The sequence below is a fragment of the Peromyscus leucopus genome, chromosome 3 (genome assembly GCF_004664715.2).
Source record: "Peromyscus leucopus breed LL Stock chromosome 3, UCI_PerLeu_2.1, whole genome shotgun sequence".
Classification (NCBI taxonomy): Eukaryota; Metazoa; Chordata; class Mammalia; order Rodentia; family Cricetidae; genus Peromyscus; species Peromyscus leucopus.
Genome location: NC_051065.1, coordinates 56,513,471 through 56,530,323, shown reverse-complemented (window position 1 = coordinate 56,530,323; position 16,853 = coordinate 56,513,471). Strand labels below are relative to the sequence as shown.

The following is a 16,853-nucleotide window of genomic DNA, read 5'->3' as shown; positions in this document are numbered from 1 at the left end:
ATCCCTCCTGGTTACCATACACTGTCAAAAAAACTTCCCTGTATTACCACATACTGTAAAAATGACATTTGGGGGTCTGGGTACCCGTGGCCCAGTGATGCTGAGATTGCTGCTTGGAACAAGGGCAGGTTTCTGGACACCTTTGTTTGCACATATCCATCTCTGAGAATGAACCATCCCTGTGTAGGGTCCAGAGAGGGCTTCACAGCAGACATGGTTTCTAGGTAGTTCTCAGGTGCCAGACAAGAACCCCAGTCTTGATGTCCGGGGACTAGGCTGGGAGCAGGCCACGGATGGCTCCAGGGCATCTCCGCTTAGGACAGGACAGGCAGGTCTCTCCCACAGCCAGTATCTTCTCCAAGAAAGACTGCCTTGGCTTTCCTAAGATCCCAATCACGAGACAAACTAGCCCATCTGGCTTTGGAAGGGTGCTGAGGCATTCTCCTTCCAAAAGAGGGAGCATTTGAAGACCCGCCATGAAGTCTGGCTGCCTCAGGAGCGGTGGCACTCCACAAACTTGTCATTTCCTAGGACTCTTTAAACTGCAGACTGTGGCCCTCAAAGCTATTCCTATCTTCCTCACATGACAGACCCTTCCCCCAGGGGGAGTGCCCTTCCCTTTCAGGCCAGGCTGGCGGAGTCCTAGGCCACCCACAGGAGGCTTAACCTTCATTCCCTGAGCACTAGCCCTCTCCACCATGACGAGGACGGCACTGCCATCTCATTGTCCCCAACACTAACACTTAGAGCAGCAGAGTCCCTTCCTTGTCCGGGCTGTGGCCACAGTACTTCAGGCCCCGGGAAGCCTCCCCTCCCCACTTTCTCCCGGGAGCTGCCTACTCTGGAAGGGTAGGCTACACAGTTCAAGAAACGTGCCTCTCTCCTGGGGTGAGTAGCTCAGCTGTTGGCAGGGACTTTGGGACACCTGCTGTAGTTACGTTTGCAGACACTGCCTGACCTCTCAAACAGAAAGTAACAATCCACGTTCAGAAAGGGCGCAGTGGGACTGTCCCCAAGGTGCATCTGATGGGAGACGGGTGCCTAAGGTAATACTAAGAAGCAGCTCAAACCTCTGACGTGAAAGAAGTTTCTGTTTGCACAAAGGGGTGGGAGGGGCCCACCATCCCGGCCGTGCTCTGAGAAAGGATCCGGTCCTTTGGCAACATGAAGGAGGGTCCCCGCTGAGCCACACTCTGGGACCGTGGAAGGTGCGTTTAATACACCTGCCCCAACACAGACTTAAAAAGCGCTTGGAACCAGGAGCACGCTGCACGCATGGACACTTAAGAGGTTTGCTTGTGGTCTGCTTCAGGGACTCCTTCACGTATTCCCCCTCCCGTCTGTCGCTTGACTTGGTTTCAACGACCTCGCAATAAGGTCCCCGGTCGCCCCCAACACAAATAAGAGTAACCGCACTCTGGTGGTCCCGAAGGAATCTGGAACCTCCCAACACCCAGTTTCCCCCGTCTCTCCCGCAAACCCACCAAGTGCCCCTTTACAGCCTCACGCACTCCTGCTCACTCTACACGAGTGGAGACCAGAGGCACATCCACGATCTGGCCCCGCACCTGCGACGTTCTCCAATTTGAGGGGGCGTGGATGGTACCAAGGTCAGGACTCGGAGTGCGGCCACGCGGGAGAGGCTGCAAGCGGGCGGACCACGCGGTGCAGCCGGCTTCCCAGCAGCCCTGCCTGACTTGGGGTGGAGGGGAAAGACCAAGGGTCCGGCGGAGCCCCGGGGCTGTCCACTCACTTTTGTTGGAGAGCGACGGCGGCGGCAGCAGCAACAGCAGCAGCAGCGGGGAGAGCGCCAGAGCGGGGCCCATGGTTATCCTCGCCCGGGGACTCGGAGCAGGTGGCTGCGGCTCTGGCGCAGGGTCGCTTGTCTGGGCGGCCGGAGCGTCGGCGCCGCTCGGGGGAGGCCTGGCGACAGCCGCGAACTCCGGAGTCGCGCTCCGGCGGCCCCTCCTGCCTGCCGCAGAACTGGGCTGGGGCGCGGAGCCAACAGCGAGGAGCGAAGGTGGTTGCGGCCCGGGCGGTGTCTGAGCGGCTGCGGCCCAGCGCGCGCTGCTGCGACGACTCCCGCCCCGTCCCGTCCGCGCTGGCCTCCGCCCCCTCCCCCAGGAGCTCGCCCACAGCGGCGGCGGGGTCGGGCGGGGCGGCGGCTGGGCGGGCGCTGGGCCGCGAACAATAAGCAGAGGAGGAAACTCCGCCCTGGAGCGCGGCGGGCGGGGGAGCACCGGCTGGCGGTCCCGGCCAGCGCGTGTGTGAGTGAGTGTGAGCGTGAGTGTGTGAATATGCGCGCGCCCATTGGGTGTCCTGTAGATCTGTGCTCGTGCTGTGGCTGCGTGCCTGTGCGCGCGCCAGGGACCCCGCCGCCGATGTCCTACGCACAGCTTTTGCAGGGGACCAGCCGGGATCCTCCATAATGCTGCGGCTCTTGCACGCAGGCACAGATCCCCAGCCTGGGAGTTCCGATAAAATCGACCCTGCCTTGCCCCCGGACCTCTGCGCCTTCTGCGGCTGAGCCTGGGGAGCAGGCCCCCTACCTAGCAGGTGCCTGGATTTCGTGAAAATCCCCGAGCAAGTCTGTGCTGCGGGATGAGTAACGTGCCATCTGGACCGATGTTTTTTTTTTCCTTAACCTCTCCCACCTACGTTTCTCTAAATAGGTGTGACTCTTTCACGGCAAAATTTTCGACGATTAATTCGTAAGGGTCTGTGTTCTAAGAGCTTTGCACGTATTAATTCGCTTGCTCTTCACAACAGCCACATTTTTTAAGCCTTGTTTTGCAGACAGGAAAATGGAAGTTAAAAAAAAAAATGTTAAGAAAGTTGTTTAAGATCCCTTAGGTGGTAAATGGCAGACTTGCCTATGAGACTAGTCTGGAAAAATACTTTACACACTGCCTGTAATACCATAATTGTTCCATAAGAATTAATCTTGCTGAATAAAAAGCAGCAATGGAGATTTAAGGGCCTCGGCGTCAAATCCAACTTGGGCTCAGAACCTCAGTTGTGCTAAATTACTGTGTGCCTCGGTTCTTCTCATCCGCAAAACAAGGCTAATAACACCTCTAACAGCTGCTGATGTACTTGCTAACGTGGGAGAAGCACGTAGCCTAGGGCCGGAACCTTGGACAGTCTCAATGAAGGAAGCAGCCTGCGCGGGTGAGAAAGGCGTAGACTTGGGGGTGGGGATTGGAGTTGGAGAATCTCATAAATCCGAATTCACCCGGTGAAAGGACAAAGAAGCTCGCAGCCTGTTCACCCTACCTTGGGGGCCTTCGCGGGTTGCAGACCCTGGAGTCCTCCTCTCCTAAGGAGGCACTTCAACCGCTCCCGGATACAGAGCTGGAGGGGGCGGGGCAGCTAACACTGAAGGGAGATGGCGAAAATTTGTCACACATGACTCCTGGGTTTCTAATCCGGAGCTTTTCTGCCAGATGGGCCCAAGTGGAGGGATTGTTCCCGAATCCCAAGGGAGGTGGACTCGGTGAACCTCTCAAGTGGGCTGCGCACAGGCTCAGCTTAGGAAGCACGGGAGCCGGGCTGGGGTGTCCCTGCTGCCTGCCTTAAGCTTGGGAAGAGCTGGCCTGCTGTTTTCAGGAGGAAGTTTCTGCATGAGCGTTTTTTTGGCGCGGTTTTCCATGCCGCGTTTGGGAAAGACAGAGGGTGTTCCCTGAAATACGCTGGGATGTGTGTGTGTATCTTTGATGTTTTTTTTTAGCGCTTTCTCCCGGCATCAGTGCCAACAAAAGGCTTGTTCTCAAACCACGCAATACTTTCTCAAACCTGGGGTTGAAATCTTCATTTTGTATGTGACCCGGCTAACCCATGCCCTTGCGTTCAGTGAATCAACTTCTATACCAACTGGAAAACAATCACATTAACTTTGTGGATAGAGTTTGGGACATTTTCAGTAAACATGATTTCAGATTGGCCCCACTATCAGATCAAACATAGTTAAAACGACAGCAGGTATCTGGGCTTGGGAAGCGGGGCACTCTTTGTATCTGGAAACTGCTAAGTCAGATCTGTGGTTAATCTGACAGGACCCCTGATATATGTACCATGGAACTTCCAGAATGAGGCCAACACAATGGGGAGACTACAGGGTGAGCAGAGCGGCTCTCAGCTGGACTGAAGCCCTGGCCCATTCTGCACAGTTAGCTTGCTGGACTGGAGCATAAGTTTATAACTGAAATGCAATGCCCTTTATAGGTGCTAGCTCTCCATACTTCTGGAATTCAGTGCACTTTGGCTACTACTATCCACATGTTCTCTCTCTCTCTCTCTCTCTCTCTCTCTCTCTCTCTCTCTCTCTCTGTGTGTGTGTGTGTGTGTGTGTCTGTCTCTGTCTCTAGCTCTGTGTGTGTGTGTGTGTGTGTGTGTGTGTGTGTGTGTGTGCGGCGTGTGTGTTGGGGACCAAACCTGTGCATGCTAAGCAAGCAGCCTCCCACTGAGCTACACTCCAGCCATCCATTGACAGACTTTAAACCTGTTAACATAGGGTCTTCAGAGTTTACTTTTCACTTCCTCGGAGCAGCCAGAACAGCACAGCAGCAGCACAGATGTTCTATATAGACACAGATGCAAATCTGCAGATGCAGACATGCATGCCCATGCCGGCTTGGAACCATAACACAGGAACCTGTGGCACGAGGCTTAAATTTGTGTTCTTGTTGTGCCTGGCAGTCCCTGGCAGGTGCAATTTGACAACTCGGCTGACCACATCCCTAAGTGCAGACCTGGTACATCCTCTTGATCCTCATCCTGAAACACACTGATCCTTATTCACAACTTTTGAGATTTAGAACAGGCCCTGTCCCATTACACCCCCTATAAAGATCTAACGCACTCACCACCTCAAGGCCACTGCACCTGCAGAAGGGATCAGGGATGTTCTTACAATGGGCTTTCTAACCTGGGCCAGAGCAGTGTTCCATCTATCTTGAAATCCAGGACCTGGAAGGTTGTGCCTCACCAAAAGAAAATGCACAGAGATAAACAGACGACTTCTATTGGATTTTATCAGAAAAGCTGCACTTTCTTTTTGACTGCCAAGTTGTGTAATTCTATGAATGTCCACTGGGGCTTGAATGAAGCGCCTCACTCCAAAGTCCTGCCCTGTGTGTTATTATCCAGCCGCATCGACTGGAACGGGCCATGCGCCAGACATTCTGCACTGTGCGGAGAATGCCAGTGTGGGTGGCAGAAGTAATACCTGTACACAAACATGGTGAGCAGGTGGTAAGGTCTGTGACACACACATGGTGGGCAGCTCGGGGAGGTTAGGACGGCGGCTCCACAGGGAGGGCTGTGGGGCTCCAGGTGCAGGACTTCGGGGCCAGAGGGGAAAGAGGCATGTCAGGAGGCAGAGGGGAGAGAGAGGTCAAGGTGAGGCTGGGGGCTGAGGTCTGCAGGGATTGTTTTCTTCCTAAGCAAGGAGCCGTTTGTAGAGGGTTGGAAGAGGCCACTACAGCCAACCTCTTTAAGACAGTGCCCAACTTTCTGTGTAAAAACAGCCACTCTAGCCTCAGTGCACTTAGAATGAACGGGCAGATGTGACCTCGGAGGAGACCAGAGCACAAGGTGAAGCCAGGGCAGTGGTCCAGGAAGGCCATGAATTCATACACTGGAGACAGGAATGAAGCGAAGGAGTCGTCTTCAGGAGGTATTCGGGTCCATAAGGATGTGGACGTGGTGTAAGACCTGGGTGTGTGGAGTGTTGTGACTGGGCTCTAGATAGCCACTGGTTACTAGGTGGATTATCTGAGTGCAAAGGTTGGGGGAGGGGAGAGTGGTAGCATTCCTAAGATGGAGGAGATAAGGAAGAAAGGAAAAAAAAAAAAAAAAAAACAGATTTGAGGGAGGGGAAGTCCAGTTTCAAAATGTGCTGATGCTAAAGATCCCTGACCACTCAGAGTCCTGTCTGGAGGTCCTGTCTGGGACACTGGAGCTCAGACCAGAGGTGAGGGTCAGGAGCGGCCGTAAGAGAGCCATGGAGGGGCTGAAGGATTGATGGGATGTTCAAGGAATGGTCTTCAGCAGAGATAGGGAGAGGCTGAGGCAGAGCCTGTAAAAGAGCCTCTTTCACTGCTGGGCTGTGGAGGGGGGGGGCAGGGGGGCGGGGTGTGTGGATAATATGCACGTGTGAGTGACTCCGCCGAAAGAGGGAGAAGGAGGCGATCATCCGAGTCACCTGCTGTAAGCGCTAAGACTCACTGACATGATCTGGCCATGGAAGAGCCAGTGTGACTGATTTCCTTACGTAGAATGAATTTGCAGGGAAGGGCCGAATGGAGGACAAGAACCAAGAACCATGTAGATGTGAAAGAAAGGGATGGGGAGCAGAATGTGGTGCCAAGGGAATGCTTGTGGGCGTGGCTTTACCTTAAGAAGAGAGAAACCAGGGCTGGAGAGATGGCTCAGTGGTTAAGAGCGCTGGCTGCTCTTCCAGAGGACCCAGGTTCAATTCCCAGCACCCACATGGCATCTCACAACTGTCTGTAACTCCAGTTCCAGGGGATCTGGCACCCTCACACAGAATATATACAGGCAAAACTCCAGTGCACATTAAATATAAATAAACCTTTAAAAATGTTTTTTTTTTTTTTTTTTTTTTTTTTTTTTTTTTTTTTAAAGAGAGAGAGAGAAACTTCCAGTGAGGGAGAAGTTAGAAGCATGGACAGTGAGATTCATCGTAAGCTATTCATTGCTCTAAGTTTGGAGTTGAGGGCTGGAGAGATGGCTCAGTGGGAAAGGACCTGAGTTCAAATCCCCGAATCGGTGTAAAGGTGGGTGTGGTAGCATGAATCTGTAATCCCAGTGCTTCTAGATCAAGATGAGAAGCCCCCGAAATTCATGGATTGAGCAGAGCCTGAGTATTCAACAGTGAACAACAGAAAAACCCTGTCTCAAGGTGGAGAGTGAGGTTTGACACCCAAGGTTGTCCTTTAACTCCATGTACACACTATGATATGTATGTGCTAGTGCTTACACACACACACACACACACACACACACACAGAAAGGGGGTGAGAGAGAGAGAACTTTGGGGGAAAAAGTTTTGGTTTGAGACACTGTTAGTCTGTCTGTCGTGGCAGGTGGGCAGTGATCTTGGAGTAAGTCAGCCCGGAATTTAACCCTTCTCTGCTTCGGTGGCCACATATCCTGGTCTTATCCTTAACCTCTATAACCCACAGTCTCTTCTCTGTAAAGTAAACCTCAGCCCACAGAACCCCCATGGGAGCTGGAGGGTGTATGTAGTGCCTAGCTGGTGCTTGTTTCATGAACAGTGATATTTTTGCATCCACGAAATTGCTGCCTTAATTCCCACTTTGTTCCTGAATTATTCATGTTCTCTTGCAAGCCCGAGCCTAGGGTCATAAGACCCTAACGTGCTTTGTCCCAGAGTGACCAGGTGAGAGACTTTTTCTGCAGAGGTGATGCCCATCTCAAGCCGGAATTACAGATTGCAAAGTCTGCTTATACCTACCCTCTTCTCAGATGAAACAGAGCTGTGAGTGCAGTGTTCCAGAATTCCCACACACCTTACATTCAGACAAAACCTACAGCAAGGCAGATGTTAGGGGTCTCTGGACTTGACGTCTTCACCCACAGAAGAAAGTTGAGGCCCAGAGAGCTAAGGCAACATCCATCCTCACTCAAGTAGCTTGCAAATAAAGAAGGTTCCAGAAGCAGTCTATCCCTCCAGCTATGGTTCTAACAGGGTGCTCCAACCCCCTTGTCCACCTTGTTCTCATTCCTACACCTGCGTCTCACAATTTGGAAAGTCTCAGGTCCCTTAGCAGGAACAAAAGAGGTATGCACGGGACAGGAGTAGGGGAGTGGAACAAAGAGACCCAATGCCAGCTTTGGCTCCGCTTTCCTGGTGTGCCCCAGCCTGCTTTCCAGGCTCACTTAACTGGGTACTAGCCTTCTCAGTCCTCGTGAAACAAAACCGGCACGCAGTTACTTCCTCCAGCCTGGAGTCCAACCGGGGCTGAGCCTGCGTGTGGGCAGTAAGTACTGAACGAAGCTTGGATTGTAGTCTGCGAACGGTTTCCAACACATCCTTGTCCTAGCGTGATTCCATCCTTACAAACCAGAAGGGTAAATGTATTACCACTGTCCCATTCCAGCTGAGGAAGTGAAAACTCATTTCCCTGGCACGCACCTGAAGGTAGCCGTGGCTTTGTTCTGTGATCTCCGTCTTGGATGTTGACACACGTGTCTTGTTTCTCCAGTGAGCTCTGGGCTCCGTGAGGACAGAGCTGTTGTGTCTGGCTCCCTTTCCTACCTTTAACAGAGCCTGACTTTTGTCCCCTCACTCTCTCTGCTTCCCCTCTACCTGACACCAGAGTGTTGGGCCTCAGAATTAATAGTGGTCATGTCCCCACCTGCTCCAAACCTCTGCTCTTTGTCACCGAAATTCCCTAGGTTGACTCTCAAGGCCTGCTAAGTTCTGGTCCCTAACTAACTTTCCCTCCTCCTCCCACAGTTCGAGAGAAGGTCTTCTAAACTGGATCCCACACACGCTGGCACTGGCAGTTCTTTGCGGAAGATGCTTCCTGTTCCCAGTGCTAACTTGCTTTCCACCCATTTGTGCGTTTAGAGGCTCAGTCATCATGGTCTGATCTGGCCTCGGCCCCTCAGAGTAGAATTAACCATTTTCTCCTCTAGGCATTTCTTGCCTAATTCACTGTCTGAATGAATGGTTTTGGTGACAGACCTCCGTTCTCTCTGTAAGAGCAGGACCCTCCCTCTATTTACTCGTTCGTCCACTGTATGTGTAGTTAGCACAGTATCTGGTGCCCTGTAAGCACCCAGGAGCTGAATAAGTATGTCTTAGTCCAATCTGTAATGGAATTCCCGAGCCTGGGCACATTAAAGAAGACGGGTTTCTTTAGCTTCCAGCTCTGAAGGCTAAGGAAGTTCAAGAACAGGGTGCCGGCTTCCTCTTGGCAACTGGCAAAGACCTTTCACTGTATCATAAGGGGTTAAAGGTATCACATGGTGAGGACCTAGCAAGTCAAGGAGAGTTTGCTTTTTATGGTAAAACCCATTTACCTATGAATCCATTCATGATGATCGAGTCCTCATGAACTCATCACCTCCCAAAGATTCCACCTCTTGATACTGCTGTCCCCAGCATGTGAAACTTAGAGGGTCCCACAAATGATAGCACTTGACAGTCGATGATAAGAACAACGTGAGGAACAGCTATGACCAAGTACCCATAGAAACAGCCTACAGGAGCAAAGATTTGCTTTGGCTCACAGGTTCGGGGATCTGGGGCAGACACCACGGCCGTGTGAGTGTGTTCGTATCTCCTGGTAGACAGGAAACACTAAGTAGAGCCAGGAAATAGTGACCAGGTAGAATCCTCGAAGACTTGCCTCCCATGTCCTAATGCCTCTAGCTAGGCATCTTCCTGAAGCTGCCTTTACTTCTCCAGATTGCCCCGGCAGCCGGGGACCAGGCGTTCAACCACGTGTCCTGTGAGATACTTCATCTTCAAACCCTAACAGCCGGAGTGTGTCTGTCCTCACTGTACGGCCAGTGCTGAGCCGGATTAAAACCCGAGCGGCCACACTGAATCCTCAGGACCAATCTGTGAAGCAGGTGCTGTTATTAATCCCGAGTTCTGGGAAGGATTTTGAGGCTCTTGGGGGAATTAAATAGCTTGCCTAAAGTCGCGCAGCTGTTAAGAAGTAGAGTCGGGGTTAATTTAACCCTGCCAGCTCCCTTCCTAAACCACTCGCTCTTCAGAGAGTGAGGTCATGGCGTGTAACTACAAAATGATATTTATTGTGCTATAATTTTGCCTGCCGAGTCTCATAAACACAGTTAAAAGTTGAAATATCTGCCCTTAGGGGTAATCCAAACTGTATGGGCAGACGAAGCCGACCGCAAGTGCTGTTCTCCGTTCAAGGAAACAACTGTTTCACCCACACAGCTGCATTGCCCACTGTCACGGCCACACTGCCCTGGATCCCCAAACCCACTCGACTTGAATAAAAAGCGCATGGGGTTTTCAATTACGGAACCATCTTCACTCTATAATATGCATGAGGGAGACCATGCTAGCTGTGGTTAAGCCAAACACATGCACAAGCTTAGCATCGCATCCCAGGATCCCAGGCCGCTGAGATGGCTAAGTGGGTAAAGGCACTTGCTGCCAAGACTGATGGCCTGAGTTCAATCCCTGGGACCCTCACGGCGGGAGTGAATTGACGCCCACAAGTTGTACTCTTCCACACGTGTACGGTAGAGTGCATGCCCTCAATCAATCAATCAATCAATCAATCAAAAAATAGATGTAACAAAAGATTAATGAATCATGCCATCGTTTACATCTTCCTCTACCTGCAGATATCAGAATGACCACAGCAGCCATATGGTTTCAAAACTGTCCCACTCGGTTGGGATTTGTTAAGGGTTTTTTCCTTCCCCTCTTCCTGATAAGTTGACAGGCAGCATCCAGGGTTTTGTAGCTCCAGTGTGACATGTGTCTTGAGCTACACATTTCATTTCAGGTCGCTAGCTCAGGTGTCCTTGTCCCTGGCTATGGAGGTAAGGATGGGGACAGCTGGAGCAGCCCTGGGGATGGGACTGCAGACCACGGAGGTTAACACACTGGCCAGACAGACAAATGGACAGCAGTGGTCGCGGCTGGACTGAGCACTGGAGGTTCCCATGACTTCACTAACCTCTGGGGCATTGTTCTTCCCCATGTCGCCCGGACATTTTGATAACATTTGCATAGTCAGGCACACAACTGGCTGCAGTAGCTGCCTTTGAGCAGGAAGAGTCTGAGCTGTGGCTAGGGGAGTCAAGTCGCAGCCAAAGAGGACAAGGAAATGTCCTTCTCTGTCTCTCCAACACACACACACACACACACACACACACAGAGAGAGAGGCTTTTTGCAGAGGCAAAGTAGGAAATTCCAGAATTTTTGAGTTGGAAAGAATCCCGACATTCAGGCTTTTGAATGAAAGCACAAATCTGGGCCAGAGCTGACATTCCATGGTGCTCTTGCCTAGCACTTGTGAGGCCCTGGGTTCAAGTCCTACCACTGAATAATAAATGAATACACTAAAATAAAAACACAGCCTGGAGTGCCAGAGTTTAAGGGGTCTCCCCCTGGTCGTGTCCCCCACCACACACATTATAGTCTGTATATGCATTTTTAGTCTTTCTCTGTTCAGTGCTGTTCTTCCCGATGTACCCCAAGTTCTATGAGGCCACAGCCATGCCCCTGGGTTAAGACCTACATGTTGCCTAGCCTTGGGAGGTGCTCAGTTAACAGCAGCTAGGAAAATGAACAACTTTCCACAGGTAATTTAAAGAGTTAAAAAAAAAAAAAAATCTAGTTCAGTGGTTCTCAACCTGTGGGTCACGACCTGTTTGGGCAAACCTCTGTCTCCAAAAATATTTACATTACAATTTGTAACAGTAGCAAAATTACAGTTGCGAAGTAGCAATGAAAGCAGTTTTCTGGTTGGGGGTCACCAGAATGTGAGGAACTGTATTAAGGGGTCACAGCATTTGGAGGGTTGAGAACCACTGCTGTAGTTTCTCATCTTTGCCCTGCTGTTCAATTGCTCATGATATCAGGAAGCTGACCCCTGAGTGTTAACCCCTTATCTGTGAAACAGGAAGTATCTGCCCTAACTACTGTTCAGACACAGGTCTAAACTCTGAAGCAAAGTTCATAAAGAAGCTTGAAGAATACAGTTTCCTGTGTAGTGATCACAAATGTCCACATAAATACTTACATCTTATCCTAGTCTCTCATGGCCCACACTAGCGGCTTCCTAACACTGACTAGGGGAACGGCTTCAACGTTAGGGGTGGTCCTACCCTCTGACGTCCTAGGGTCAATCAATGCTGGCTCAAGCCGGGCGATGTGATTGGTGGCACGGCCCTTGCCTCGAGTTCTGAGGTCCTGAGTTCTGTCCTCTTCTTAACCCTCTAACCATTAAGAGAGGGTTTTATTTATTTAATTATGACACTGGGGATTGAAGCCAGGGTCTCACACAGGATAGGCAATCACTCTACCACTGACTTTATCTCCAGTCCTTTGTGTGTGTGTGTGTGTGTGTGTGTGTGTGTGTGTGTGTGTATATAAAATGTATATATATGACTATACACACACACACACACACAAACTATATACTGGCAATATCTCCAGACCTTTGTATTTATATATACATGTATATGTGTGTGTGTATATATATATATATACATATATATTAAGTATATATACTGACTATATTGTATTTATATATATAAATATACACACACACATACATATAAAAACCATATATATACTGACTATATCTACAGCCCTTTGAGGTAGAGTCTCTTTAAGGTACCCAGACTGGCATCAAATTCACTCTGTAGCTCAGTCAGGCCTTAACTTGTGATCCTCCTGACTCAGCCCCCCAAGTAGCTTGGACGACATGTTTGTACCTCCAGGCCCAGCTTGGGGAAGAATTCATAGTCTCCTCCTATAAGCTGTTTATGATGAACCCTTTTCTCATGTCTTGGACACAGCTGCAGTGTCCAGCAAGGCCCAGGGCATGTCGGACAGGTGCATTTTACAACCCCTTTACCTCTTCAGAAGCCTCTGAGTCCCTCTGACTCAACTAGCCTCTGTCAAAAGAGTTTAGACTGCTCAGAAGAAAACCTGGAACGTGAGTTAAGATGTCACCCTTGGCCGGGCAGTGGTGATGCACGCCTTTAATCCCAGCACTCAGGAGGCAGAAGCAGGTGGATCTCTGAATTGGAGGCCAGCCTGGTCCACAGCAAAAGTTCAAGGACAGCCAGAGCTACACAGAGAAACCCTGTCTCAAAACAAAAACAAAAACAAAAACAAAAAAACAAAACAAAGAAAACCCCAAACAAACAAACAAACAAAAAGTCACCCTTCATCTAACCAAAGGAGTCTTTGAGACTGCTCTGTCTATGCCACAGCCAAATATACAGCTTCAGCCTACCGATTTGTGCCCAAGAAGGAGGCCTCTAAGACCCCCTCCTTCTGCACGGTGCCTGCACATGCGCAGACCCAGAGTCTGAAGTTTGACATGACGAGCTCAGCAGCTTCACTTCCCTCCTGTAACTCCTCAGTGTTTTCCTCTCCGGTTTCGGGGAGGTGGTGGTGGTGGAGGGGAACATGGGTTTCTAGGTAGAAGAATCTCATGCAGCGTAGCCCAGGTTTGTCTTGAACTCATTATGTATCCAAGGAAGGCCTTGAACTCCTGATCTCCTGCTTCTCCTTTCCAAGTGCTGAGAGTACTGGTGTGTACCATCACATTGGACCTATTGATTATAATGTCTTTTGTTTGGTTGTTTGAATACATTTATGTACTTTTATTATTTTTGTGTATATGCAGACGCTGCAGCAAGGGCCTGATCAGAGGATGGGCAAGGGATCAAAGGGGCAGAGTGTGATGGTGTGAATTTGTTTTGTTTTTAATAATAGATGCCCTCCTTTATTTTTTTTAAAGATTTAATGCATGTATGTCTCTATAAGGGTGTGTGCATTTGAGTAAGGCACCCATGGAGGCCAGAGGTATGGATTCCCTTGGAGCTAGAATCGTAGGAGGTTATGAGCCACCCAATGTGGATGCTTGAGTTGAAATTGCATCTTCTATAAGAGCAGTACATGCACTTAACCACTGAACTGTCTCTTCAGCTTCCATTTAACTTTTCAGTTAATTATAACTGAGATGATAACAAAACTACATCATTTCTCCCTTCCTTTTCCTCTCTGAAACCACCCCCCATCTACCTTCTTTGTTCTCTTTCAAATTCACGGTCTTTTTTTCTTTAATTGTTGCTCTCTGTCTCTCTCTGTCTCTGTCTCTTCCTCCCTCCCTCCTTTCCTCCCTCTCTTCCTCCCTTTCTCTCTCTGTGTATGTTTTCCTAAATATAAAAAAATACAACCTGCTAAGTCTGTATATGTTTTCAGAGCTGACCATTTATTTATTTATTTATTTATTTATTTATTTATTTTACTGGATAATCAGTTGGTGTGCTCTTCCCTGGGGAAGACCATCTCCCCTGCTCTTAGCATTCTCTAGCTGTCTGTAGTTATTTGTCTACAGTTGAGGCCGTATGAGCATTTTAGGTAGCCCTGTTGGTGAGACCTCATGGATATCATTTCTCTGACATTACTGGGAGACACCATCTCACAGCAAAATTCCTTTCCCCCTAGCTCTTACAATCTGTCTGACCCCTTTTCCAAAATGACCCCTGAGCCTTGGAGGCAGGAGTTGGCCTGTAGCTTTATTATGTTGCACCTGGGCTCCATTTTGATCAGTGGTGGTTTTCTCTGTTGGACTCTGAATCAAAGAGACATTTCTTTGACGAGAGGCAAGGACTACACTTACCCATGGGTACAAGAATAAATATTGAGGATGTAGCTAGGATGATGCCGGTTTGGTAAGGCAGCTGCTGTCGCCTCTCCTCCAAGATCCATGACGTCACTAAGTCTGGGGAGTCGGCTATGTTTTCAAAACCTGGCATGATTTTCCTCTCATTGAGAGGGTCTTAAATCCAAGAAGAGAGCTGTTGGTTTCTGCCAAGGTATGTGTGCCACTACTACACCTGTAGGTTATTGTGCTATGCTGCTCATTGTCGTGGTTCACAGGCACCAGAGCTGGGTACAACTATCATTTGCTTCCCTTTTTAAGAAATGTACATGGCGGCTTCTGGAACCACGAAAGCTAGTCCTCAAAGAGGAGGCTTTTGGGTCAGGTCCAGCTCCGATGCCCTGGGTCTGGTGTCCAAAGTGCACGATGTCTGCAGCAGGAGAGACTTACTTTCCATCTCAGAAAGCGACAGAAGGGAACAGCAGGACCTCAACATGTTTGGGGAGGCTCTTGAACAACTCTAACCCCATCTTATTTTATTATTTATTTATTTATTTATTGAGATAAGTACATACTTTTTATTCTAGCACTTGGGAGACAAGCAGGTGGATCTCTGAGAGTTCAAGGCCAGCCTGGTCTGCATAGCCAGCCAGTTGCACAATGAAACCCTGTCTTAAAAAAAAAAAGGCTCCATCGCAGCCCTAAGTTTTAAAGGAGAATGCATTGTTCTTCTCTACTTGGTGTCCCTGGAAACTGAACCATTGTGAAGCAGCTCATGTCTTCTCCATAAAAATAACACTGCCATTGAGGTTGCCTTCTGCAGGAAGAACTTGGCACGAGATGCCCGGGCATGACTGGGGATGGCACAGGAGCCAAGGACTATAAACCTTTATCGCCACTTAAAGTAATAAATGTGTGTCTGATGCTTTTTAAAAATGCACAGAAATGTAGAGCTCATACTGATTACACAGAAGGCCATAAAATGAACATGCTGCACATAAAAATTATATCGTCTTATAAATTGTCCCGAAGACTGATGGATCACTTAGGATAAGCATTAATTACTAATGTTCTCTGCCTTTGTAGAATTTAGAAAGAGAAACTTTTAAAAAATAGTTAGAATATATTTGGAGACAGTACTTTGGGGGGCATTTTAGGGGTCCAAAAAGGGATGGCCAATGAGAGGATATCTTCCCACCATTCTCTGACCCAATCCATGTAAATTTTGTGGGAGGGGTTGGTCTTTTTTGGTTGAGACAAAAGTTTCTCTGTGTAGTCCTGGCTGTCTTGGAACTTGCTCTGTAGACCAGGCTGGCCTCAAACTCAGAGATCTGCCTGCCTCTGCCTCCTGAGTACTGCAATTAAAGGCATTAGTCACTATGCCTGGCCCCTGGAGGCATTTTTTTTTAACTTAATAAATAAATGGTGGAACTTTTTAGGAGTCCAGAACTCATACAAAAACTTACTCAAGGGCTGGTGATATTTCTCAATGGGTAAAGGTGCCAGTCATCAAACCTGATAGCCTGAATTCAATCCCCAGGACCCACATGGTGGAAGGAGAGATGCACGCCAGTACAATGCACACACACACACACACACACACACACACACACACACACACACTCACAGGTGGGGGATAAATGAAGTATAACTTTTTAAAACTTTTCAAGCAGGGGAATAAATTAGAATTGTGAGGGGCTAAAGGTATGCTCGGTGATGGGACCCATGATTGGCATGTGGGAGACTCTGGAGTTCTTCTCCAGCGCCACAAAACAAAATGAGAAGAACAACAAACAACAAAATTCCAGCTTATCTAGCTAGGTGGTGGTGGTACACACATTTATTCTCAGCACTCAGGAGGCAGGAGCAGGTGGATCTCTGTGAGTTCAAGGCCAGCCTGGTCTACAGAGCGAGTTCCAGGACAACCAGGGCTCCACAGAGAAACCTTGTCCCCAAACCACCACCACAATAAAAACAAAACCAACAAAAGTTCCAGCTTATCAAAGAAAATAGAATAACTGCCCAACTCTTTTCTTAATTTTATTTTTAGTTTTATTGTTGTTGATGCTGGAGATGACCTCCAGGGCCCTATGTGTATCACAGAGCTAGGGCCCCTGTCTGGAAGAACCCCCAACAGATAGCCCGTTATACAGTTGGTAATGACAGCAGCTACTTTTTAAAATGTTTGTTGTGTAACAGACTAAGCCTTATATGTTGGTCACTTTTACATCTTTGTGACCAAACTACTGAACCAAAACAGCTTAGGAAGGGTGACGGTTAACACGGTCTGTCAATGTGTCAGGATCTGGAATCACCTTGGAGACAAGGCTCTGGGCCTGCCTGTGAGGGATTATCTTGTTTACACTTCAGTGATGCTTGTGAGGGACTGTCTTGATTACGCTCCAGTGGGGAGGTCTACCATGAACGTAGACGGCACCATTCCATGCCCTAGGGTCCTAAGTTGC

General features: G+C 49.1%; 1 protein-coding gene across 1 annotated transcript in view; it reads right to left on the bottom strand.

Moving 5' to 3' along the window:
* Podxl (podocalyxin like) overlaps positions 1-3,652 on the bottom strand; it is a 42,218-nt gene extending 38,566 nt beyond the window's left edge. Inside the window, 3 exon segments of the mRNA XM_037204299.1 lie at positions 1,754-2,549; positions 3,277-3,354; positions 3,575-3,652. Of these exon segments, the coding sequence (XP_037060194.1) occupies positions 1,754-2,549; positions 3,277-3,354; positions 3,575-3,652 (952 nt within the window).
* Positions 3,653-16,853: the final 13,201 nt, after the last annotated feature.